Source organism: Oncorhynchus gorbuscha, linkage group LG07, assembly GCF_021184085.1.
Source record: "Oncorhynchus gorbuscha isolate QuinsamMale2020 ecotype Even-year linkage group LG07, OgorEven_v1.0, whole genome shotgun sequence".
In the NCBI taxonomy this organism is placed as follows: domain Eukaryota; kingdom Metazoa; phylum Chordata; class Actinopteri; order Salmoniformes; family Salmonidae; genus Oncorhynchus; species Oncorhynchus gorbuscha.
Window position 1 is genome coordinate 55,660,683 of NC_060179.1, and position 27,422 is coordinate 55,688,104.

The 27,422-nt window shown below is 45.3% G+C and overlaps 1 protein-coding gene across 7 annotated transcripts in view; it reads left to right on the plus strand.

The window, feature by feature from the left end:
• The first annotated feature begins 21,183 nt into the window (after positions 1 to 21,183).
• The window catches only part of LOC124040066 (calcium/calmodulin-dependent protein kinase type II subunit gamma-like), a 40,021-nt gene continuing 33,782 nt past the window's right edge, over positions 21,184 to 27,422 (plus strand). For 5 of the 7 annotated variants that reach the window (XM_046356844.1, XM_046356847.1, XM_046356846.1 and 2 more), the window contains exons 1-2: positions 21,184 to 21,395; positions 25,392 to 25,486. In XM_046356844.1, coding sequence (XP_046212800.1) covers positions 21,328 to 21,395; positions 25,392 to 25,486 — 163 coding nt within the window. In that variant the 5' untranslated portion in view covers positions 21,184 to 21,327. The remainder of the gene's footprint in view (positions 21,396 to 25,391; positions 25,487 to 27,422) is intronic. The other 2 variants (XM_046356849.1, XM_046356850.1) reach the window with 1 other exon arrangement.

The following is a 27,422-nucleotide window of genomic DNA, read 5'->3' on the forward strand; positions in this document are numbered from 1 at the left end:
CCACTGAGACTGCTGAGAGAGCAATGCTACTCAGGAAGCACTCAACACAACACACACACACACACGCTTCTGATGGTCTCCTGCAAATGGCACATTAAACATTTAGCAAAGCACTCTGGGTCTCTGTGACATCATCTCTTAGCAGCACTCAGCTTCAACAGTATGGAAACCTAATAATGTACCTTTCTCTCTCTCTCTCTCTCTCTCTCTTTCTCTCTCTCTCTCTCTCTCTCTCTCTCTCTCTCTTTCTGATTCGCTGGGCCAGAAGGGTCTCCTGTCTGAGAGCAGACCCATTGATCTATATTGATCTCTGGTTAATGTGTGTGAGCGCGTGTGTGCACGCACGAATGTGTTTATGTGAATGAGGAGAGGACACAGCTATTGGGTTCTCATTCGATCCATTGACCACCGCAAGGCCAATGTGTACAACAGTGCTCCGCCTAACTGTTAGGACTAATAATCATTGCGTGAAATACAGTTTTGGAAACCTCAGAAACTACTTTCATATCACCCCAAAATAATTTTCTTCCTGTGCAATGTTTTAACACAGATTACCATGGAGGTGTTTTGCGCACATTTACCTGAACTACGACACTTCCTGAACTAATGGGAACTTGGGAGGGAACACAAAAAACATTGGCTTGAAGCTGTTACACTACAAAACAATGTGGTAAAACGCCTAACAGTAAGTGTATCTTTTGTATTTGTAAAGTTATTTTAGGATAATAATTAATTATTAATATTAACTAATTAAGTTGGGTGTTCAAGGTTTCCACAGCTGTATCCCAATCAAGGATCAATTGTTTCTAGATAGAGCATTTCAAACCAGATCACCTCAAGTAATCAAAATGGATGGAGATTGGAGTCACAAGGGCCGTTAGAATAAATATTTAGGCCTCTCAACAGAAGGCCCAAGAGGACCCAATAAGGGAGTTGTTTATAATAAGGGTTACATGGAGAAAATCAGACCTCTCTGAAATGAAAATGGATGGCCATCCCTGCAGCAAAATATATTTGACCTAAACCCTCCCTGAATGCTTAAACAAAATACAAGTGACCCAACCCTATAACCAAAATAATAATAAAAACAATGTGGATAGCAAAGGACATGTCTATTGTTTACCCTCACTTCTTGCACATAGCAGAGCATTAAATATGTAATTTTAGAAACAATTATTTGCATTACATGGCAACGCAGGAATTTTGCTAGCGCACAGGGCGGCGGGCCAGAAGGTTGTGGGTTCACAGACCCCTGTGGACAAGGGTAGAGGTGGAAAGATCTCCTTTATAGTAAAAGCATTGCATGAATCATCATACTTGCAGGTCTGAGAAAAAAGGAAATTTTTATAAAAATGTCATGCAATTCTACGTAATTTTGTATACAGTATTAGCGGAATCTATTTTTAAGACCACACAAACTATCAAAATTACAGGCTAAGAATGTTTGAAAATAATACAAATCTGAAACGTCATTAGGAATCTGATCATGGTACTTTCAAACGTTAGATATAGCTTTCCACCCCAGACAGAGTAGGACTAGCGAAGTGCTGGCTACTCTTCTTCTGTGGTTTAACCTAACAAGAGTGTTTCCCTAAAACATTTCCTGTGGTACAGAAAGTGAATAACTTAAAGTAACGCTTTTGTTATGCAGGTGAATGAGGACCCAAAAGCGACTTGGTGAAAACAGAGTCTTTAATCCAGTAAAGTAAAAATACAATCATAAAGCACAATTCCACTCGTAATGACGAGAACAGACTGGAGACTCGATCTTGAACTGCAGGTTGCCTCGGGAAGGCACTTGAACGTAGCAGACTCAGACACCTGCTCACCACGCAGCATCTGAGGGAAACACGACACGACGATACACAGACACAGCACGGTGAACAATAGACAAGGATCCGACAGGGCAGAAACGGAAAACAAGGGGAGAAATAGGGACTCTAATCAGGGGAAAAGATAGGGAACAGGTGTGGGAAGACTAAATGATTGATTAGGGGAATAGGAACAGCTGGGAGCAGGAACGGAACGATAGAGAGAAGAGAGAGAGGAAGGGAGAGAGAAAAAGGGGAACGAACCTAAAAAGACCAGCAGGGGGAAAACGAACAGAAGGAAAAGCAAAATGACAAGACAATCTAAGACAAAACATGACAGTACCCCCCACTCACCGAGCGCCTCCTGGCGCACTCGAGGAGGAATCCTGGCGGCAACGGAGGAAATCATCAATAAGTGAACGGTCCAGCACGTCCCGAGACGGAACCCAACTCCTCTCCTCAGGACCGTAACCCTCCCAATCCACTAAGTATTGGTGACCCCGTCCCCGAGAACGCATGTCCATGATCCTACGTACCTTGTAAATAGGTGCGCTCGACAAGGACGGGAGGGGGAGGGAAGACGAACGGGGTGCGAAGAAAGGGCTTGACACAGGAGACATGGAAGACAGGATGGACGCGACGAAGATGTCGCGGAAGAAGCAGTCGCACAGCGACAGGATTGACGACCTGGGAGACACGGAACGGACCAATGAACCGCGGAGTCAACTTATGAGAAGCTGTCGTAAGAGGAAGGTTGCGAGTGGAAAGCCACACTCTCTGGCCGCAACAATACCTAGGACTCTTAATCCTACGTTTATTGGTGGCTCTCACAGTCTGTGCCCTGTAACGGCAAAGTGCAGACCTCACCCTCCTCCAGGTGCGCTCACAACGTTGGACAAACGCTTGAGCGGAGGGAACGCTGGACTCGGCAAGCTGGGATGAGAACAGAGGAGGCTGGTAACCCAGACTACTCTGAAACGGAGATAACCCGGTAGCAGACGAAGGAAGCGAGTTGTGAGCGTATTCTGCCCAGGGGAGCTGTTCTGCCCAAGACGCAGGGTTTTTGAAAGAAAGGCTGCGTAGTATGCGACCAATCGTCTGATTGGCCCTCTCTGCTTGACCGTTAGACTGGGGATGAAACCCGGAAGAGAGACTGACGGACGCACCAATCAAACGACAGAACTCCCTCCAAAACTGTGACGTGAATTGCGGGCCTCTGTCTGAAACGGCGTCTAACGGGAGGCCATGAATTCTGAACACATTCTCGATGATGATTTGTGCCGTCTCCTTAGCGGAAGGAAGTTTAGCGAGGGGAATGAAATGTGCCGCCTTAGAGAACCTATCGACAACCGTAAGAATCACAGTCTTCCCCGCAGACAAAGGCAGACCGGTAATGAAGTCTAGGGCGATGTGAGACCATGGTCGAGAAGGAATGGGGAGCGGTCTGAGACGACCGGCAGGAGGAGAGTTACCTGACTTAGTCTGCGCGCAGTCCGAACAAGCAGCCACGAAACGGCGCGTGTCACGCTCCTGAGTCGGCCACCAAAAGCGCTGGCGAATAGACGCAAGAGTGCCTCGAACACCGGGATGACCAGCTAACTTGGCAGAGTGAGCCCACTGAAGAACAGCCAGACGAGTGGAAACAGGAACGAAAAGAAGGTTACTAGGACAAGCGCGCAGCGACGCAGTGTGCATGAGTGCTTGCTTAACCTGTCTTTCAATTCCCCAGACTGTCAACCCGACAACACGCCCATAAGGAAGAATCCCCTCGGGATCAGTAGGAGCCACAGAAGAACTAAAAAGACGGGATAAGGCATCGGGCTTGGTGTTCTTGCTACCCGGACGGTAAGAAATCACAAACTCGAAACGAGCGAAAAACAACGCCCAACGAGCTTGACGGGCATTAAGTCGTTTGGCAGAACGGATGTACTCAAGGTTCTTATGGTCTGTCCAAACGACAAAAGGAACGGTCGCCCCCTCCAACCACTGTCGCCATTCGCCTAGGGCTAAGCGGATGGCGAGCAGTTCGCGGTTACCCACATCATAGTTGCGTTCAGATGGCGACAGGCGATGAGAAAAATAAGCGCAAGGATGAACCTTATCGTCAGACTGGAAGCGCTGGGATAGAATGGCTCCCACGCCTACCTCTGAAGCGTCAACCTCGACAATGAATTGTCTAGTGACGTCAGGAGTAACGAGGATAGGAGCGGACGTAAAACGTTCTTTTAGAAGATCAAAAGCTCCCTGGGCGGAACCGGACCACTTAAAACACGTCTTGACAGAAGTAAGAGCTGTGAGAGGGGCAGCAACTTGACCGAAATTACGAATGAAACGCCGATAGAAATTAGCGAAACCTAGAAAGCGCTGCAACTCGACACGTGACCTTGGAACGGGCCAATCACTGACAGCTTGGACCTTAGCGGAATCCATCTGAATGCCTTCAGCGGAAATAACGGAACCGAGAAAAGTAACGGAGGAGACATGAAAAGAGCACTTCTCAGCCTTCACGTAGAGACAATTCTCTAAAAGGCGCTGGAGAACACGTCGAACGTGCTGAACATGAATCTCGAGTGACGGTGAAAAAATCAGGATATCGTCAAGATAGACAAAAACAAAGATGTTCAGCATGTCTCTCAGAACATCATTAACTAATGCCTGAAAAACAGCTGGCGCATTGGCGAGACCAAACGGCAGAACCCGGTACTCAAAATGCCCTAACGGAGTGTTAAACGCCGTTTTCCACTCGTCCCCCTCTCTGATGCGCACGAGATGGTAAGCGTTACGAAGGTCCAACTTAGTAAAGCACCTGGCTCCCTGCAGAATCTCGAAGGCTGATGACATAAGGGGAAGCGGATAACGATTCTTAACCGTTATGTCATTCAGCCTCGATAATCCACGCAGGGGCGCAGAGTACCGTCCTTCTTCTTAACAAAAAAAAAAACCCCGCCCGGCCGGAGAGGAAGAAGGCACTATGGTACCGGCGTCAAGAGACACAGACAAATAATCCTCGAGAGCCTTACGTTCGGGAGCCGACAGAGAGTATAGTCTACCCCGAGGAGGAGTGGTCCCCGGAAGGAGATCAATACTACAATCATACGACCGGTGAGGAGGAAGAGAGTTGGCTCGGGACCGACTGAAGACCGTGCGCAGATCATGATATTCCTCCGGCACTCCTGTCAAATCGCCAGGTTCCTCCTGAGAAGTAGGGACAGAAGAAACGGGAGGGATGGCAGACATTAAACACTTCACATGACAAGAAACGTTCCAGGATAGGATAGAATTACTAGACCAATTAATAGAAGGATTATGACATACTAGCCAGGGATGACCCAAAACAACAGGTGTAAAAGGTGAACGAAAAATCAAAAAAGAAATAGTCTCACTGTGGTTACCAGATACTGTGAGGGTTAAAGGTAGTGTCTCAAATCTGATACTGGGAAGATGACTACCATCTAAGGCGAACATGGGCGTAGGCTTGTCTAACTCTCTGAAAGGAATGTTATGTTTCCGAGCCCATGCTTCGTCCATGAAACAACCCTCAGCCCCAGAGTCTATCAAGGCACTGCATGTAGCACCCGAACCGGTCCAGCGTAGATGGACCGACAAAGTAGTACAGGATCTAGATGGAGAGACCTGAGTAGTAGCGCTCACCAGTAGCCCTCCGCTTACTGATGAGCTCTGGCTTTTACTGGACATGAATTAACAAAATGTCCAGCAAGTCCGCAATAGAGGCACAGGCGGTTGGTGATCCTCCGTTCCCTCTCCTTAGTCGAGATGCGAATACCTCCCAGCTGCATGGGCTCAGTCTCTGAGCCAGAGGAGGGAGATGGTTGCGATGCGGAGCAGGGAAACACCGTTGACGCGAGCTCTCTTCCACAAGCCTGGTGACGAAGATCTACCCGTCGTTCTATGCGGATGGCGAGAGCAATCAAAGAGTCCACACTTGAAGGAACCTCCCGGGAGAGAATCTCATCTTTAACCACTGCGTGGAGTCCCTCCAGAAAACGAGCGAGCAGCGCCGGCTCGTTCCACTCACTAGAGGCAGCAAGAGTGCGAAACTCAATAGAGTAATCCGTTATGGATCGATCACCTTGGCATAGGGAAGCCAGGGCCCTAGAAGCCTCCCTACCAAAAACTGAACGGTCAAAAACCCGAATCATCTCCTCTTTAAAGTTCTGGTAATTGTTAGAGCAATCAGCCCTTGCCTCCCAGATAGCTGTGCCCCACTCTCGAGCCCGGCCAGTAAGGAGTGAAATGACGTAAGCAACCCGAGCTCTCTCTCTAGAGTATGTGTTGGGTTGGAGAGAGAACACAATATCACACTGGGTGAGAAAGGAGCGGCACTCCGTGGGCTGCCCGGAGTAGCAAGGTGGGTTATTAACCCTAGGTTCCGGAGGCTCGGCAGGCCAGGAAGTAACAGGTGGCACGAGACGAAGACTCTGGAACTGTCCAGAGAGGTCGGAAACCTGAGCGGCCAGGTTCTCCACGGCATGGCGAGCAGCAGACAATTCCTGCTCGTGTCTGCCGAGCATGGCTCCTTGGATCTCGACGGCAGTGTTACGAGCGTCTGTAGTCGCTGGGTCCATTCCTTGGTCGGATCCTTCTGTTATGCAGGTGAATGAGGACCCAAAAGCGACTTGGCGAAAACAGAGTCTTTAATCCAGTTTAAGGAAATAGCAATACTCCTAGACAAATCGGAGCGGTAAATAAAGCATAAAAACAATTTCACTCGTAATCACGAGAACTGACTGGAGGCTTGATAATAAACTGCAGGTTGCCTCGGGAAGGCACTTGAACGTAGCAGACTCAGACACCTGCTCACCACGCAGCATCTGAGGGAAACACGACACGACAGGGCGATACACAGACACAGCACGGTGAACAATAGACAAGGATCCGACAGGGCAGAAACGGAAAACAAGGGGAGAAATAGGGACTCTAATCAGGGAAAAAGATAGTGAACAGGTGTGGGAAGACTAAATGATTGATTAGGGGAATAGGAACAGCTGGGAGCAGGAACGGAACGATAGAGAGAAGAGAGAGAGGAAGGGAGAGAGAAAAAGGGGAACGAACCTAAAAAGACCAGCAGGGGGAAAATGAACAGAGGGAAAAGCAAAATGACAAGACAATCTAAGACAAAACATGACACTAACCATGAGTTCAACTCATTTTTGATATCTGAGATAACTGTGGAGATATTAAGGTCCTTCATTCTCTCCTTTTAATTTGTCATTTTTACCCCTAAATAAGTTAGTGTCTTTGACTGGAATATGGCAAACTTCAGCGATATCAGTACCTTTCAATTAAAAATTTCCACACTTTTTCAAATTCAGATTTAAAATAGAAATATTTGTAAAAAATTATTAGAACTTCCAAATGGCTTTACATATTTTTTGGTATCATCTGTTCCTAGCCTCGTCGCGAACAGTTCCATGGCAGAAATCAGCTAAAGAGGGGTCGGACCCGGTGTAAATCAGTGATGCCTCGCAACACGTCAAACCAATCAAATGCCTTGCTTCGGTGGAGCTCCATATGTACTCCCCAGATTTGTGCCGGAGGACCAACAGTGACATTCAACAGTGACATTCTTTTTTTTATATAAGAGCTTTTCTCGGTTATTTCGAGAAGAGCTAAAGCAGCAAGAGGGGAGAAACGGTCTACAATGCTGGCCATATAAATTATTATTTTTAATGTTTCTGAAGTGTTATTTGTCAGTTAAAACTAGCACGAGGGACAAGTAGCTAGCCACAATTAGTTTTTTTTAAAGACAATCAGCTACCTTTTAAGCTACCAAGGTAGAGCTAACTAGCTAGTTATATTTCTCTCACTATTATAAAGCATTTGAATAACATTTGAATAAAACCAGCATATTATTGACCTAAAATGTTTGCTGTACTGTCTATCCATGGGAACAACTGCAAACATTGCTAAAGTGAATTAAATAAAATCAAACCTGAAAAAATGTTACCTGTAATGCTCATCTCCTGTAGCCTAATTGTTATATCCTTATTTTCATACTGTACCTAAATTACAAGGCACTTAAAAGGCATGTACAAGCACTTAAAAGGCATGTACAAAATCTGGTATATGGTTTGCCTCATTCATTGTCTACTGGTATCATTTTAAACTGAGAACATACTGTATAGCTCAATATGTAAACAATGTGTGAGTTTAGCTATTATCTGCTTCAGATGACAGCTGCCCATAAGGCCATCATACTGTAGGCCGAAGGCTGCTTTGGCAATGCATGCCATATGGTAATTTGCTAAATGGATTCACATAGCTGATATACTGAGAGAGTGACAATCAAATAAAACAGATTGGAGATCTTACAGTTAGTCGAAAATGAAACGTTCACTTGAGAACACAACACAGAAACACAGACACAGAGCCCCTTCCCCTCTTTTTGCAGGATTGTGATTTAATCAACATTGGCACTAGTTCATTTTGAATAATAGTTGAACAATCACAACAAGTTTAAACAATTCACATCTAAGAATGAACACTTCAAAATGTATAAATAAGCAAACTCGTACGTAAAGATTAGACATCTTAGTCTAAACAACAACAGATAATCGAGTAGTGAAAAAAGTAGGCTATTATTACTAAAGCGTCATTTCAGGTGAACAAAAAAATCCATACCAGCGGTGGCCAGGTGAATCAGGTGGGTTAAACAGAACCTACACACCCAGCAGATGTCCAGCAGGAATGGCCTGTTTCAATTGTTATCAGGTATGAAGGTAAGACCCAGATTCAGACAATATCAAACTAACAATGGTTTAATAATCCAACAGGGGCAGGCAATAGACCGGTCAAGGTAGGCAGGGGTCAGTAAACCAGAGGTAGGGCAACGGTACCTGACAGCAGGCAGGCTCAGGGTCAGGGTAGGCAGAGGTCAATAATCCAGAGGTGGGGCAACGAGTGGTCAGGTAGGCGGGCTCAGAGTCAGGACGGGCAAGGGTCAAAACCAGGAGGGCGAGAAAAAGAGAGACTGGGAAAAGCAGGAGCTGAGGGGGGGGGGGGCGCTGGTTGGCATGACACACAAGACGAACTGGCAACCGACAAACAGAGAACACAGGTAGAAATACACAGGGGATAATTGGGAAGATAGCTGACACCTGGAGGGGGGTGCAGACAATCACAAAGACAGGTGAAACAGATCAGGGTGTGACAATTGTAATAAATGTATACATTGTTTGTGATGTTTAACTGTATTGTATACAACATTTGCTAACATAGGTAGGCCATGGCATATAGCCTTCAAACTCAGCTCTGAACCTCAATGCCAGTGCCACTGCATTTTTTCATTGTCTTCCTCTATTCAGGGACTGATTTAGACCTGGGACACTAGGTGTGTGCAATTAATTATCCGGTAGAACAAAAAACCAGGAGGACCTCATCGGATAAGAGTTGAACACCCCTGGCATATAGAATATACCCTAAGTTTCTTGGGGCATTCATTGGGACCTCTCTCTTCATCTGCAAACAGGCTTTCACAGCTTTCCATATATGAGGACAGAAAACATCAAAGACACAGGATTCATTATATTCAAATTAGACAGCACTGAATATTATGTTTCAGATTCAGAATGTTTCATATTTAATAGGTTGAATAAAATAGAACACCGTGAGGGCCCTTTGGGACAAGCCCAATTACTTCAGCATCCTGAGGTTGAAGAGTCGCTGTCAAGCCTTTCTCACCATGGTGTCCATGTGGTTAGACCATTTCAGCTTCTCTGAGATGTGGACACAGAGCAATTTGAGGTTAATGACCGTCTCCACAGTGGCCGCGTTGATGAGGATGGGGGCGTATCCAACCTGGTTCCTCCTGAAGTCCACAATCAGCTCATTTGGTTTGCTAACATTGAGGGAGTGGTTGTTTACTTGGCACCACCCCGTCAGAGTGCCTACCTCCTCCCTGTAGGCTGTCTCGTCATTGTTGGTAATCAGGCCTACTACTGTTGTGTCATCAGCAAAATTGATTATGGAGTTGGAACTGTGTGAGGCCACACAGTCATGTGTATACAGGGAATACTACAGGAGGGCCTGAGGACACACCCTTGTGGGGCCCCCGTGTTGAGAATCAGTGTCGAGGTGGTAATGTTGCCTACCTTCACCACCTGGGGGTGGCCCGTCAGAAAGTCCAGGTCCCAGTTGCATGGTGAGGAGTTCAGACCCAGGGCTGTGAGCTTTGTAATGAGCTTAGCCTTCAATACCATATATCTCTGTCCTCAAGGTTTAACCCTTTTAGGGCAGGGCTCTTCAACCCTGTTTCTGGAGAGCTACCTTTCTGTAGGTTTTCACTCCAACCCCAGTTGTAACTAACCTGATTCAGCTTCAGTCAGCTAATTATTAGAATCAGGTGCGCTAGATTAGGGTTGGAGCTAAAACCTACAGGACGGTAGCTCTCCAGGAACATGGTTGGAGATCCCTGCTCTAGGGACTGGAATTTGAGAATATTTTCACAATGTCCTCCCACAAAATTACCTGCCCTATCCAGTAGCCTTTACTGACAGCTGGAGCTGCAATTTCACTGTTGTGTACAAATGCATTTGGAAACTGTTTTACATCATGATAATAGGAAGTTAGCTAGCTGATGACATTTAATTAATTTAAGTAAACAGTGTATGAAGTTAGAAACCTAGCTAGCTAGCTAGCAGCTCGGTTGAGTTAGCCTACAAAGTGGCCAACTGTAGCCAGCTAGCTAACAATAAAATGTTTAACATTTAAAAAAGGTATTTACTTACTTGAATAGGTTACCCCACTGCCTCTGTTTTTTGGGGTCCTTACAAAAACTAAATAATGGGCAATCTTCACAATATTTTCAGTGGTTGCAAAGTGCAGCCAGCAGCCATGTGGACAAATGGAGAAAAGGAAAAAAGTGTTCGTCACCAGAGCAGTTTAGAACATGTCGTGACTTTTGACTTTACCAGTGTATCCACTTTCAAGTTAAATAAATATAAATAGAAGACTGTCGGCAACACTTGATAACTAGCACTTGAAACTATGGGCAAAAACTACCCAGACAGAAAACAGTGTCATAACATGCCCTGAGGGAAGGATCATAGCCCCCCACCCCTCTCTCTCTCTCCACAGTTTTATGACAGGTCATGAATACCTGGTAGAAACTGCCATGCAGTATTGAGAGAGAGAGTCTACCAGAACAAAGAGCTTCTCTTAGTTCAAAACTCCTAATCCCCAAAATGGGAGAACTAAACAATATTTCTACTTTTGAGAATGTGGGAATGGTCCGTGGACACTTAAGGGACAGTCATGTTGAGTGTGTTTCATTTGGTGATCTCATGAAGGACAGGAAACACACATAACTGTATCTCTTAAAGTGTACATTTCCCAGCTGTCAGGTTTACATCTAAATATTGTGAAACGTATGTGATTAAACATGAAACTATTTGTGAAAAGATGTAATGTGATGTTAACCTTCTAAATGAGAGTATGGATTTTCATATATAGATTAACTTGTCAGTGGCCACGCCCACGTGAGCATAAACATTACGTTGGCATCATGGAACTGCCCTTTTCTACTTCAGAGTAGAAAATCACCCGTGACAAAATTTACCTTTCGTGCCGGACGTCTCGAATGGTTAAGAAGTCAGAGAACGCCAGAACAGAGTCCCCACGTTGGAATGGCTACAATTCTATAGGCCATAGAGACCATATAGCTGTAGTTTTGGCTACATGGCTTGAAATGGTTAAACTCTGAGACTATCGATCACTACAGAATAAGAACCAATCTTAGATGTATAATTACTAGTCTGTAGCTAGAAATTATGTAAGTCTAGAACGAGAATACCGACAACCGCCGAGGCACCTATTCTATGAGAACATTTCCAAATGGTACTCTGAAGTATCTATCTAACCACCTACAACCACAAAATACATTGTGACTCTTGGGAAAGTTAACCAGAGACTCTGATGAACACAGGACAATCGAGGATTCCAACATGGAGAGACAACAACGACATACATAAATATGTACATTGCAATTTCTTTCAGAATGAGAGGCGGTTCATGTGCAAAGTATTAACATGAGTACAATTGTACAATTATCCACTCTGTGTAGTGAATCCATTTTGTCTTTCCCGCTCTTTCTCAGTCCCCACCCCTTTCCTTTGTCTACCAAGCCATCATATCGGCTTAGGAACTTTTCTATCATTGTTAGTAACCAATATCTACTGTTTGTTTGTTATGTATTTCTGTGATTAGTTAGTTAGTAAATAAATAATTAAGCCAATTTGTATATTGCGGATTCATTATGGAAACTAGGGTTCGTGCAGATAACCAAGAATTTTATGACGTTAGTAATGATAACTGATGAGGCAATTAAAAATCATTAATGGAAGACTAATTGATAAGATATTAAAATATCTGGAGAGTTATATTCAGGAAATTATAACTCTAACGCTAAACATTTTCCCATGGTGCCCTGACTTCCTAGTTAATTAATGTTTACATGATTAGTTCAATCACGTAATAATTAAACCTAGAGAATTTATTTGATAAAATAAATAAGTCTTCACCTTTAATAATAGTCCAGACACGACAACAGTGACTCCCATAACACACAGCAACCCTTCTACAGGCATGTGGGGGAGGGTTCTTGAAATGAATGTGCGCCAACACATGCAGCCTATACACTGAGTGTACAAAACATTAAGAATATCGAGTTGTATAATAAAATTTGGGTAGTGGACCATTCTTGATAAACACAGGAAACTGTTGAGCGTGAAAAACCCAGCAGCATTGCAGATCTTGACACAAACCGGTGCACCTGGCACCTATTACCATACCCCATTCTAAAGCACATCAATCTTTTGTCTTGCTTATTCACCCTCTGAATGGCACACATACACAATCCATGTCTCAAAACAAGGTTTAAAAATCCTAATCTAGTCATCTTTCATTGACTAGCTATAAGTGAATTATTGGTGACTAGACCTGGAAACCAATCAGATGGCTTCCACAACATGTGAACAATATCAGACAAAACAAATGGGATTGATAGACCTAACAACTAGAAATGGGCAGATGTTTTAGTGGTGGTGTCAGGTGTGGTCATGGACGTTTCCAAGTTTCTGAGCCAGGTAGCAATAGCTCGCATTATGGAGGTTTAGGCCTTGCTTTGTCCCACCCAGTTCAACTGCATGTCCCTGGAAAGCTTATCTCGTTGACTACAAGACTGTCAAGGTGCCATAGTAGCCAATCCCCTCTGTAATGGATGCCTACAGCGTGTAAGCAGGCAACATCATATTTTTGATGTACAAAGATAGTCACTCGGTGGACATTCGATGTTGCCATTCAGTCATACATCATCAGATAACATTGGCAATAGACCAATAGTGTCACGTTCTGACCTTTATTTCCTTTGTTTTGTCTTTATTTAGTATGGTCAGGGCGTGAGTTGGGGTGGGCAGTCTGTTTGTTTTTCTATGTTTGGTTTCTGTTTCGGCCTAGTATGGTTCTCAATCAGAGGCCGGTGTCGTTAGTTGTCTCTGATTGAGAATCATACTTAGGTAGCCTGGGTTTCACTGTTGGTTTGTGGGTGTATGTTTCCTGTATCAGTGTTGGTGCCACACGGGACTGTTCCGTTTCCATTTCACTTTATCATGTTCAGTCTTTTCTATTAAAACATGGACACTTACCACGCTGTGTATTGGTCCGATCCTTGCTACACCTCTTCAGATGAAGAGGAGATCTGCCGTTACAAATAGACCAACCTAAGAATTCATTTTATACCCCCCATGTAGCTATAGCTCAAACACAGACCAAATCGAAGCTTACCTTTGCTGTTTGGTGAAAATGTTGTGTAAAATAAACATTTTGACTCTAGGGGCTGGTGACCAATAATGGTAGGTCACAGGCAGACAAATAAGATATCCTCATGGTCTGTGGAGGCCCGGATTTCGGTGTGTATCAGCTTCTTCTGTGTTTATTTAGTTTATACTTCACAGTTTAAATAAGCTCACGAGGCATTTCATTTATTCAGAAGTCCAAAAATGAATGAAGCAACTGCATATTGCCCCTTTAAACAGTATATTACTGTAACCCCACAGCATTGTGGAATTGGCAACTTGCAACTTTTTCAAAACAATTCTGAGTAATAGGGTTGAGAGACATCAAGGTCTAGACTGAACCACCCGAAAAATGTGTATAGGTGTCATAAATGTGTGTAAAGGTGGCAGGGAAGTCAGGCACAGGAGAATCAAACTTGGTAAAATTGAGCTCCAAAACCATGACAATAATCAAAACAAAGTGGGTACGAGGACCCGTCACGCACCAACACAAACAACACGATAAATGAACAACAAACAATCTCTGACAAGGACATGAGGGGAAACAGAGCGTTAAATACACAACAGGTAATGAATGGGATTGGAACCAGGTGTGTAGGAAGACAAGACAAAACAAATGAAAAATGGATCAATGATGGCTAGAAGACCGGTGACGTTGACCGCCGAGCACCGCCCGAACAAAGAGAGACATCGACTTCGGCAGAAGCCATGACAGTCTCTCCCCTGACACGCGGCTCCAGACACCGGCTGTCATGTTTTGTCATTTATTATCTTGTCTTGTCCCTGTGCTTCCCATTCTATTCGTTTCCCTCTGCTGGTCTTATTAGGTTCTTTCCCTCTTTCTATCCCTCTCTCTCCCCCTCCCTCTCTCACTCTCTCGCTCTCTCTTCTCTCTATCGTTCCGTTCCTGCTCCCAGCTGTTCCTATTCCCCTAATCAATCATTTAGTCTTCCCACACCTGTTCCCGATCCTTTCCCCTGATTAGAGTCCCTATTTCTTCCTTTGTGTTCCGTTCCTGTCCTGTCGGTTCCTTGTCTAGAATTCACCGTGCTGTGTTTGTGTATCGCCCTGTCGTGTCGTGTTTTCCTCAGATGCTGCGTGGTGAGCAGGTGTCTGAGTCTGTCTGGTTCAAGTGCCTTCCCGAGGCAACCTGCTGTTCACCTGCTGTTCAAGATCGAGTCTCCAGTTTGTCCTCGTCATTTCGAGTGAAAGTTGTGTTTTTTGTTTGTATTTACTTTACTGGATTAAAGACTCTGTTTTCGCCAAGTCGCTTTTGGGTCCTCTTTCACCCGCATGACAGAAGGAACCGACCAAGGAATGGACCCAGCGACTTCAGACGCTCGTTACACTGCCGTCGAGATCCAAGGAGCCATGCTCGGCAGACACGAGCAGGAATTGTCTGCTGCTCGCCATGCCGTGGAGAACCTGGCCGCTCAGGTTTCCGACCTCTCTGGACAGTTCCAGAGTCTACGTCTCGTGCCACCTGTTACTTCCTGGCCTGCCGAGCCTCCAGAACCTAGGGTTAATAACCCACCTTGCTACTCCGGGCAGCCCACTGAGTGCCGCTCCTTTCTCACGCAGTGTGAGATTGTGTTCTCTCTCCAACCCAACACATACTCTAGAGAGAGAGCTCGGGTTGCTTACGTCATTTCACTCCTTACTGGCCGGGCTCGAGAATGGGGCACAGCTATCTGGGAGGCAAGGGCTGATTGCTCTAACAGGTTCCAGAACTTTAAAGAGGAGATGATTCGGGTTTTTGACCGTTCAGTTTTTGGTAGGGAGGCTTCTAGGGCCCTGGCTTCCTTATGCCAAGGTGAACGGTCCATAACGGATTATTCTATTGAGTTTCGCACTCTTGCTGCCTCTAGTGAGTGGAACGAGCCGGCGCTGCTCGCTCGTTTTCTGGAGGGACTCCACGCAGTGGTTAAGGATGAGATTCTCTCCCGGGAGGTTCCTTCAGATGTGGACTCTTTGATTGCTCTCGCCATCCGCATAGAACGACGGGTAGATCTTCGTCACCGGGCTCGTGGAAGAGAGCTCGCATCAACGGTGTTTCCCTGCTCCGCATCGCAACCATCTCCCTCCTCTGGCTCAGAGTCTGAGCCCATGCAGCTGGGAGGGATTCGCATCTCGACTAAGGAGAGGGAACGGAGGATCACCAACCGCCTGTGCCTCTATTGCGGAGTTGCTGGACATTTTGTTAATTCTTGTCCAGTAAAAGCCAGAGCTCATCTGTAAGCGGAGGGCTACAGGTGAGCGCAACTACTCAAGTCTCTCCATCAAAATCCTGTACTACTTTGTCGGTCCATCTACGCTGGACCGGTTCGGGTGCTACATGTAGTGCCTTGATAGACTCTGGGGCTGAGGGTTGTTTCATGGACGAAGCATGGGTTCGGAAACATGACATTCCTTTCAGAGAGTTAGAGAAGCCTACGCCCATGTTCGCCTTAGATGGTAGTCATCTTCCCAGTATCAGATTTGAGACACTACCTTTAACCCTCACAGTATCTGGTAACCACAGTGAGACTATTTCTTTTTTGATTTTTCGTTCACCGTTTACACCTGTTGTTTTGGGTCATCCCTGGCTAGTATGTCATAATCCTTCTATTAATTGGTCTAGTAATTCTATCCTATCCTGGAACGTTTCTTGTCATGTGAAGTGTTTAATGTCTGCCATCCCTCCCATTTCTTCTGTCCCCACTTCTCAGGAGGAACCTGGCGATTTGACAGGAGTGCCGGAGGAATATCATGATCTGCGCACGGTCTTCAGTCGGTCCCGAGCCAACTCCCTTCCTCCTCACCGGTCGTATGATTGTAGTATTGATCTCCTTCCGGGGACCACTCCTCCTCGGGGTAGACTATACTCTCTGTCGGCTCCCGAACGTAAGGCTCTCGAGGATTATTTGTCTGTGTCTCTTGACGCCGGTACCATAGTGCCTTCTTCCTCTCCGGCCGGGCGGGGTTTTTTTGTTAAGAAAAAGGACGGTACTCTGCGCCCCTGCGTGATTATCGAGGGCTGAATGACATAACGGTTAAGAATCGTTATCCGCTTCCCCTTATGTCATCAGCCTTCGAGATTCTGCAGGGAGCCAGGTGCTTTACTAAGTTGGACCTTCGTAACGCTTACCATCTCGTGCGCATCAGAGAGGGGGACGAGTGGAAAACGGCGTTTAACACTCCGTTAGGGCATTTTGAGTACCGGGTTCTGCCGTTTGGTCTCGCCAATGCGCCAGCTGTTTTTCAGGCATTAGTTAATGATGTTCTGAGAGACATGCTGAACATCTTTGTTTTTGTCTACCTTGACGATATCCTGATTTTTTCACCGTCACTCGAGATTCATGTTCAGCACGTTCGACGTGTTCTCCAGCGCCTTTTAGAGAATTGTCTCTACGTGAAGGCTGAGAAGTGCTCTTTTCATGTCTCCTCCGTTACTTTTCTCGGTTCCGTTATTTCCGCTGAAGGCATTCAGATGGATTCCGCTAAGGTCCAAGCTGTCAGTGAGTGGCCCGTTCCAAGGTCACGTGTCGAGTTGCAGCGCTTTCTAGGTTTCGCTAATTTCTATCGGCGTTTCATTCGTAATTTCGGTCAAGTTGCTGCCCTTCTCACAGCTCTTACTTCTGTCAAGACGTGTTTTAAGTGGTCCGGTTCCGCCCAGGGAGCTTTTGATCTTCTAAAAGAACGTTTTACGTCCGCTCCTATCCTCGTTACTCCTGACGTCACTAGACAATTCATTGTCGAGGTTGACGCTTCAGAGGTAGGCGTGGGAGCCATTCTATCCCAGCGCTTCCAGTCTGACGATAAGGTTCATCCTTGCGCTTATTTTTCTCATCGCCTGTCGCCATCTGAACGCAACTATGATGTGGGTAACCGCGAACTGCTCGCCATCCGCTTAGCCCTAGGCGAATGGCGACAGTGGTTGGAGGGGGCGACCGTTCCTTTTGTCGTTTGGACAGACCATAAGAACCTTGAGTACATCCGTTCTGCCAAACGACTTAATGCTCGTCAAGCTCGTTGGGCGTTATTTTTCACTCGTTTCGAGTTTGTGATTTCTTACCGTCCGGGTAGCAAGAACACCAAGCCTGATGCCTTATCCCGTCTTTTTAGTTCTTCTGTGGCTTCTACTGATCCCGAGGGGATTCTTCCTTATGGGCGTGTTGTCGGGTTGACAGTCTGGGGAATTGAAAGACAGGTTAAGCAAGCACTCACGCACACTGCGTCGCCGCGCGCTTGTCCTAGTAACCTTCTTTTCGTACCTGTTTCCACTCGTCTGGCTGTTCTTCAGTGGGCTCACTCTGCCAAGTTAGCTGGTCATCCCGGTGTTCGAGGCACTCTTGCTTCTATTCGCCAGCGCTTTTGGTGGCCGACTCAGGAGCGTGACACGCGCCGTTTCGTGGCTGCTTGTTCGGACTGCGCGCAGACTAAGTCAGGTAACTCTCCTCCTGCCGGTCGTCTCAGACCGCTCCCCATTCCTTCTCGACCATGGTCTCACATCGCCCTAGACTTCATTACCGGTCTGCCTTTGTCTGCGGGGAAGACTGTGATTCTTACGGTTGTCGATAGGTTCTCTAAGGCGGCACATTTCATTCCTCTCGCTAAACTTCCTTCCGCTAAGGAGACGGCACAAATCATCATCGAGAATGTGTTCAGAATTCATGGCCTCCCGTTAGACGCCGTTTCAGACAGAGGTCCGCAATTCACGTCACAGTTTTGGAGGGAGTTCTGTCGTTTGATTGGTGCGTCCGTCAGTCTCTCTTCCGGGTTTCATCCCCAGTCTAACGGTCAAGTAGAGAGGGCCAATCAGACGATTGGTCGCATACTACGCAGCCTTTCTTTCAGAAACCCTGCGTCTTGGGCAGAACAGCTCCCCTGGGCAGAATACGCTCACAACTCGCTTCCTTCGTCTGCTACCGGGTTATCTCCGTTTCAGAGTAGTCTGGGTTACCAGCCTCCTCTGTTCTCATCCCAGCTTGCCGAGTCCAGCGTTCCCTCCGCTCAAGCGTTTGTCCAACGTTGTGAGCGCACCTGGAGGAGGGTGAGGTCTGCACTTTGCCGTTACAGGGCACAGACTGTGAGAGCCGCCAATAAACGTAGGATTAAGAGTCCAAGGTATTGTTGCGGCCAGAGAGTGTGGCTTTCCACTCGCAACCTTCCTCTTACGACAGCTTCTCGTAAGTTGACTCCGCGGTTCATTGGTCCGTTCCGTGTCTCCCAGGTCGTCAATCCTGTCGCTGTGCGACTGCTTCTTCCGCAACATCTTCGTCGCGTCCATCCTGTCTTCCTTGTCTCCTGTGTCAAGCCCTTTCTTCGCACCCCCGTTCGTCTTCCCTCCCCCCTCCCGTCCTTGTCGAGAGCGCACCTATTTACAAGGTACGTAGGATCATGGACATGCGTTCTCGGGGACGGGGTCACCAATACTTAGTGGATTGGGAGGGTTACGGTCCTGAGGAGAGGAGTTGGGTTCCGTCTCGGGACGTGCTGGACCGTTCACTGATTGATGATTTCCTCCGTTGCCGCCAGGATTCCTCCTCGAGTGCGCCAGGAGGCGCTCGGTGAGTGGGGGTACTGTCATGTTTTGTCTTATATTGTCTTGTCATTTTGCTTTTCCTTCTGTTCGTTTTCCCCTGCTGGTCTTTTTAGGTTCGTTCCCTTTTTCTCTCTCCCTTCCTCTCTCTCTTCTCTCTATCGTTCCGTTCCTGCTCCCAGCTGTTCCTATTCCCCTAATCAATCATTTAGTCTTCCCACACCTGTTCCCTATCTTTTCCCCTGATTAGAGTCCCTATTTCTCCCCTTGTTTTCCGTTTCTGCCCTGTCGGATCCTTGTATATTGTTCACCGTGCTGTGTCTTTGTATCGCCCTGTCGTGTCGTGTTTCCCTCAGATGCTGCGTGGTGAGCAGGTGTCTGAGTCTGCTACGGTCAAGTGCCTTCCCGAGGCAACCTGCAGTTTATTATCAAGCCTCCAGTCAGTTCTCGTGATTACGAGTGAAATTGTTTTTATGCTTTATTTACCGCTCCGATTTGTCTAGGAGTATTGCTATTTCCTTAAACTGGATTAAAGACTCTGTTTTCGCCAAGTCGCTTTTGGGTCCTCATTCACCTGCATAACATGAGCCTTCTTGGATGGCCACTTCTAATGTAACTCTATGGCAGCACCCAAGGGGCTTGAATTTTCAAGCTCTCCCCATTGATTTTGCGGTGATGTAGTTTACCCTTGAGTGACAGAACACTGAGCCAGAACACTGAGACAACTAGAAAATATTACCAACCCCTACGCTCTGAATTTTCTGCTGGCTGAACCACCACCACCACAGAAAGCACTGAGCTAGGCTGAAACACCTACATTTTGGAGCTGCCTTACTCAAGAAAGCAAAAAATATCATGTTTGTATGCGGCTTTATTAACTAAATGTTTTAATAATTACTTATATTGTTTGCAAACTGATATGTGACATGTATTAATGACAAAATAACATGCAAAACAGGGAAAAATAAATACAAATGACGGGTTGCCACTAGAAGTGCACGTGATATAAAATACCAACATGTTGTATTTTATTTATATCACTTCCACTTGTAAAAGCCTTAACAAAGGCTTCCAAACTGGCCTTCATGCTGTAATGTGCGAACACATTACCTAGCAGCCAACCTGCTTGCACCAATCCCATGCAGTTATGGTAAGATATTGTAAAATACAAACCCCATCCCCCCTCAATGAATTTCATTAATCCATCCATTCATTAATTTGTTACAATTACTGTAAAAATGTTACATAATGCAATGTACTGTTTCACTGTAACTTGCAGGCAGCCAGTTGCCTGCCTGTAAGTTACTGTAAAAACAACAATAAAAAATATTAGTGAGTATTGGACACCATAAAATACAGTACGTAACATACTGTACCTATTTCACAGTAATTTACAGGCAACTGGCTGCCTATAAGTTACTGTAACAAGAACAGGAAACGATTTACAGTGCATGTAATTATTTTATGGGTAGACATTCACCTGGACTTGGGAAAAATATTTGGTAAAGACATCCATCTGCAAGTTTATGATGTTCTTTTTATGTTTGATAATCCAAGATTCTTCACTAACGAACAGCATGTAATTCATTTGTTTAATTCTTGCTAAATATTACATCTATAAAATGAAATTAAGATCACTACCAGTTAATATTTTTAAAGGTTTGAATTCAATTACTTTGCCACATTGAATAATAAGGTCGGTAAGAAAAATAATGTTGTTGATACTCTTAAACTTTTCAAATGTTGGTTCTTTGAATGTAAAACTGTGTTTTTGTGTTTATCGGTTTGTGATGTTTTGTGTTCATTTTTAAGGATGTCTAGATTTTTTAAACATTTGAATCCTTCAAATGTTGTACTGAGTGTACGAAATATTAAGAACACCTTCCATATATTGGGTTGCACCCAAATCAAGGCGGGAGGGGAGGGGTTGTTAAGTCTTCAAGCGTTTTGTTAGAGCTCGCGAACCGCTGAATCACCGAATACTGCCCCACTCTGATTTACATGACTCCGCTCAAAAACCCTGCTCACATCTCGCGTGGTTCTGTCTCTGGCAACCCCTCCCTCCTCGCTCCCTCTCTTCCAGCCTGTCAGTGCCGTAGCTAGTACAGGAGGGTGACAGTCCTCCCCTAGACCCAGCCTGCCGTACCCTGACCGAGGCTCGGAGACCCTTCCCCCCCGCTCAGCCATGGCTACTACTATCGTTACATCCACACGCTTTACAGATGAATACCAACTCTACGAGGAGCTTGGGAAGTAAGCGACTGTCGCCGTTTGCTAACGTTAGCTTGCTAATGCACAGTGCCTTGCTCTCTGGCTTTCCTTCTCCCCACCCCCGTATGCTAACTTTCTCCTTCTTTAGCCAGCTAGCTAGCTGCGATAGCTTGACCCTATTGTGTTTTGCTGGTTGTTGACAGAAGGCAGCTAGCTTGCGTGTCGTAGGTTAGGGACAGAGTTTACAATGTATATTTAATGCACTGTGTGTGTATATGCGATAGCACAGCTAGCTAACAATGTAACGTTGGTGTGTCAACGCCTTGTCTTTTGGTCTGCTGAAAATTGCCAGGCAGGAAGCGTTTGAGCGAAAACACTGACATTTGCTGGCACGGCACGTTGCGTTAGCAGCCTGTTTGACTGTGCTGAATGTTAACATGTATGATTACTAGCTGTCTGGCTGTACAATATTAGGTCATTTGTCTAAACTGCGGTTTTAACTAGCTGTGTATAAGTCTGCAGCTGATGTGTCGAACATAGATCTGTAGTTATAGCCCACACGGACTCCTCCGAAAGCGATATTGTTGGCACATTATGTAAAACCCTGCACCCCTTCATACAGCAGCCGTAAATATAAATGCCATAAGTAGCATTATAAGCCTCCTAACACACTCTGTCGCTGTGGCTTAAAAGTGCAAGGGTGAGCGTGATGCGGTTTCTCAGAATCTCGATGGCTTTTTTTTCTGAGAGAACCGGGACGTTTTATTATTATTATTATGGGCATCTGTCGGTGGCTCGATCCTCTCGACTCTGATGATGGTTGTTTTGTATTCCTATCTCTTTAGCCCCAGTCCCTGGCTATAGTCGCAGTGTCTGGGCGTCTCTCTGGCATTCTATTGATCCATGATTGGTTTATCAGTTCACACACCTGGGCCGCGTTGAGTAGTTTAACGTTGTGGAACGTTCAGATAGCAGTGTATGTAGAACAGTTGCTTCTCTGACACGTATGCTACTCTTATCATGATCAACATAAACAGTCTAGTCATCTAGGAAGAACAACCAGAGTTGGCCACACTGCCATAAAGCCCCAGACCTCTTGGTACATACTATTATAATATAGCTATAAACGTATGCCACTTAATAGATTTGATCTACAGGTACTGCGCACATACATTTCTTATCGGTGTCCCTAGTGGGAATCAAACCCACATCTGGTGTTATGTTCATCATGCTGTACTAACTGAGCTACCCATATACTGTAGCACTAACACAGGTAGATGTTGGGCTACAGAGTGGCTGTTTCCAGTGAGAGCTGGGAGAGTAGTTAAACCTGCTTCTGTTTGTCCTCTAATTTAGGTGTGGCCAACCCTCCTGGAGGGCTACTGGTTTGGGTCTGCAGGGTTTAACCTGGTTCCAGCTCTGCTCCACTGCTACATTTTTTAACTAGCTTTTATCCTAATCAAGACTGAGCTGCTGTGTGATAGAGCAGGGTTGGAGCAAAAGCATGCTCACCCAGTAGCACTCCAGGAGAGAGTTGGCCATCCTTGCTCTGTTGTACAGTACCAGTCAAGTTAGGAGACACCTACTCTTTCAAGTTAAATTTTTTTTAAATGATTTTCTACATTGTAGAGTAATAGTAAAGATGTCAACTATGAAATAACACATGGACTCATGTGGTAACCAAAAGTGTTAAACAAATCAAAATATTTTATATTTGAGATTCTTCAAAGTACCCTTCGATGACAGCTTTGCACGCTCTTGGCATTCTCTCAAACAGCTTAATGAGGAATGCTTTTCCAACCGTCTTGAAGGTGTTCCCACAAGTGCCTCTCCTTCCCTCTGTGGTCCAACTCATCCCAAACCATCTCAATTGGGTTGAGGTCAGGTCGTTGTGGAGGACAGGTCATCTGAAACATCATCTTCACTCTTTCTTGGTTATATATCCCTTACATAGCCTGGAGGTGTCATTATCCTGTTGAAAAACAAGTGATGGTCACACTAAGTGCAAACCAGATGGGTTGGCGTATTGCTGTAGACATGCTGGTTAAGTGTGCCTTGAATAAAATAAAATAAAATCACTGACAGTGTCACCAGCAAAGCACCCCCACACCATCATGTGCTTCACGGTGGAAACCACGCATGCAGAGATCATCCGTTCACCGACTCTGCGTCTCACAGACATTGTGGTTGGAACCAAAAATCTGAAGACAGATTTCCACCGGTGTAATGTTCATTGCTCATGTTTCTTGGCCCAAGCAAGTCTCTTCTTCTTATTGATGTCCTTTAGTAGTGGTTTCTTTGTAGCAATTTGACCATGAAGACCTGATTCACACAGTCTCCTCTGAACAGTTGATATTGACATGTCTGTTACTTGAACTCTGAAGCATTTATTTGGGCTGACATTTCTGAGGTACGGTTAACTAATGAACTTATCCTCTGCAGCAGAGGTACCTCGGGTTCTTCCTTTCCTTTGGTGGTCCTCATGAGAGCCAGTTTCATCATAGCGCTTGATGGTTTTTGCGACTGCACTTGAAGAAACTTTCAAAGTTTTTAATTTTCCGTCTTGATTGAACTTAATATCTTAAAGTAATGATGGACTGTTCATTTCTCTTTGCTTATTTGAGCTGTTCTTGCCATAATATGGACTTAACAAGGTACACCTGTTAATTGAAATGCATTCCAGGTGACTACCTCGTGCACATTCATCTTCTGCACATATATCACTCCAGTGTTTTAATTGCTAAATTGTAATTATTTCGCCACTTCGGCCTATTGCCTTACCACCCTAATCTTCATTTGCACACACTGTATATAGACCTTTCTATTGAGTTATTGACTGTACATTTGTTTATTCCATGTGTAACTCTGTTGTTTATGTCGCACTGCTTTACTTTATAATAATAATAATAATAATATAATATATGCCATTTAGCAGACGCTTTTATCCAAAGCGACTTACAGTCATGTGTGCATACATTCTACGTATGGGTGGTCCCGGGAATCGAACCCACTACCCTGGCGTTACAAGCGCCATGCTCTACCAACTGAGCTACAGATATCTTGGCCAGTTCGCAGTTGTTCTCAACTGGCCTACCTGGTTAAATAAAGGTGAAAAAATAAAAGCTGGTTGAGAGAATGCCAAGAGTGTGTAAAGGGTGGCTACTTTTGATGAATTTCCATTATAAAATATGATTGGATTTAACACTTTTTTTTGGTTACTACATGATTCCTAATGTGCTATTTCATAGTTGATGGCTTCTATTATTCTACAATGTAGAAAATTGTACATTTAAAAAAAAAACTTGAATGAGTAGGTGTCCAAACCTTTGACTGGTACTGTACATACGCTAGTACTGGTGTCTAGACTTTAGTGTACACTACAGCCAATCTCATCCTGGTCTGCACTACTACTAGGCCTACCTAGTAGTTAGTTGATTAATTGACCAATCTAATTCCATTAATCACCAGGGATGTGTTCATTAGGGAACAAAGTATCAAACTTTTTGCAATGGGAAACAAATGTATTTTCTTATTGGAGTAGATCCGATAGTAGCCTACCTTTTTCAGTTCAATCTATTTTTGGAAAATGTTCTTGTGCCGACTGAACGTGACCTCGGTGTCGTAGATCTGGATCAGTACCTGATTAGAGGGGAAGGAACAACCAGCAGTGTTGTAGACCTGTATTTGAGAGAGAGCTCTGCAATCGGTGTCCAAACCTGTTCCTGGAGAGCTACCTTCCTGTATGTTTTTGTTCCAACCCCAGTTGTAACTAACCTGGTTCAGCTTATGAACTAGCTAATTATTAGAATCTGTTGTGCTAGATTAGGGTTGGCGTGAAAATACAGAATGGTAGCTCTCCAGGAACATGGTTGGAGAGCCCTGCAGTACACTGTCAATTTCATTTTTATGGCTCCATGCTGTGTATCAGTGTTGATGGCCAACCCCCCTGTGTGTGTTTGTTTGTGTGTTTGCCTGGGCGTTAGTATACTAAATGTCACCCCCCGACCCAGAACTGATCATTGCTTGCCTTGTTTTCAGGGGAGCGTTTTCAGTGGTCCGCAGATGTGTGAAGAAGTCATCAGGTCAGGAGTTTGCTGCCAAAATTATCAACACCAAGAAACTCTCAGCCAGAGGTAACACACACACACACACACACACACACAAACAGCGGTCAGTGGTAGATTTGTAGGGAGGGGTGCGATGTTCATCCCTGTGAGCTGTCAGTGATCTGCTGTACAAATTGGTGACTGTCAGATGTCTTCAGTTGACCATGAGTAGCTAATGTGTCATGTTTGTGACAAATGTTATCATACATTCTAACTTTGATAAAATATTCTGCATACTCAAGATTTTGCTTCTGAGATTGTGTGGGGGGAGGGAGGGGGTGGTAGGTTATGTGGGAACTATGTTTACCAAGGAGGCCGAGCTCCACTGTGGGCTGTAGGCATACGGGGTCACGACTTTTCTAAGCATACAGAACTCACTCACTCACTCACTCACTCACTCACTCACTCACTCACTCACTCACTCACTCACTCACGCACACACAGACAGTGTGTCTGGGGACTGTGTGCTGCCTCAGCTCAGAGCTGCCCTCCTCTGCAGTCAGCACGCATTCTCGCTCGCTCGCCCGTTCTTTTTTTTTCTGTTCAGTTTGAGCAGTCCTGGCTTTTTGCTCGATACCCCTCCTGCTCTCTCTCACTTCCTCCCACCCGTCAGTAGCTAGCGGATTGGTCAGTATCGAGGCTAATCCAGTTAGCCCCTGATGAGATATATATTTAGTCTAAGAATCCCACGGATCATACACACCTCCCTGTTAGCCCCTTCCTTCGTTCTCTGTGCCTGCGTGTGTGTTAATAGTGTCACATTAGGGAAGGTATTTGGTATTCTGAAACAATCTTGTCATGGTAGCAGTCAAATGATAAGCTTTGTACAGAATTTAAATGTGTGTGTGTGTGTGTCAGGATGGAAGGGACTCGGGACTGTCTTGCAGTGATCTATGTCTAGAGACGGAGAGGAAAGGTGGAGGGAGATGCAGACAGAGAGTGTAGGGAGGAGGAGGAATAGTGAGAAGGGGAAAATTTGAGAGATTAGAGGAATAGCCATAGATGGGTGGGTTGTTTAGCAACAAAACGATGCGTGCGCAACCCTTGGGGGAAAACAGATGGGGTAGGCTTAGAATCAAAGGATTGTTGACAACATGTCAACTATTTACTCTCATTGAATATTGGAAACGTGAATACACTTTCACAATAAGCCCTTTGTCTCTCAAATACATCATTACAGTTCTTGGTCAGCTAGCTAGTGAATATGAGCCATATTAGCGTAGACGTGACATGAGTCAAAACAAGACATGTAATCAATAACAAGATACGACGAGCTACCCAAGATTCACCACGTCAGCTTCTTGCCATCGTTGCTAGCTATCTGACCGTCCAGATTCATAACACACAGCCTAGTGCCTGTGCGTTGCGCGTACACCGTTTTTGTGACGTCAGGCAACCAGTCTATACGTAATGTGTGTACACCGGTGGCAGTGTGCCTGGTAGGATTTAAGGATTTAAGTGTCGTTTTTAGCACCATTGGGCCTGTTTGACCTAGCGCGCTGCCCCATGGGTAATAAGTCTCTTAAAGCTCCGCTAAACACCATCATAATCTGAGGCGGGCTAGTTGTGTGTGTGTGTGTGTGTGTGTGTGTGTTTTGCCTCTCCTTCTCTCCCTGATGTAATATGGCTATAGGCCCGCCTCCCGGTGGAGCAGATGGCCAATTAGAGAACAGCAGGAAGTGCCAGTAATGAGTTAACCCTGCAGCACTCTCTGTCCCATCTACTACCGCCATACACACATGCATTGTGCACGCCCATACACAGACATGCACACATCAAGAAATAATCGAAAGAATCAGCAAAAGCTGTAGTATGCCGTGCTGAACACGCACCACACATGCAATGGGAAGTTGTGATCCTTTTTTCTAGGGCTGGGTGGTAAACTGTAAACTATATCCCGCTATTCATTCATTCACAGACCAGATTGGAGTTTTATTTCACTGTCTACAATAGTTTTTTAATG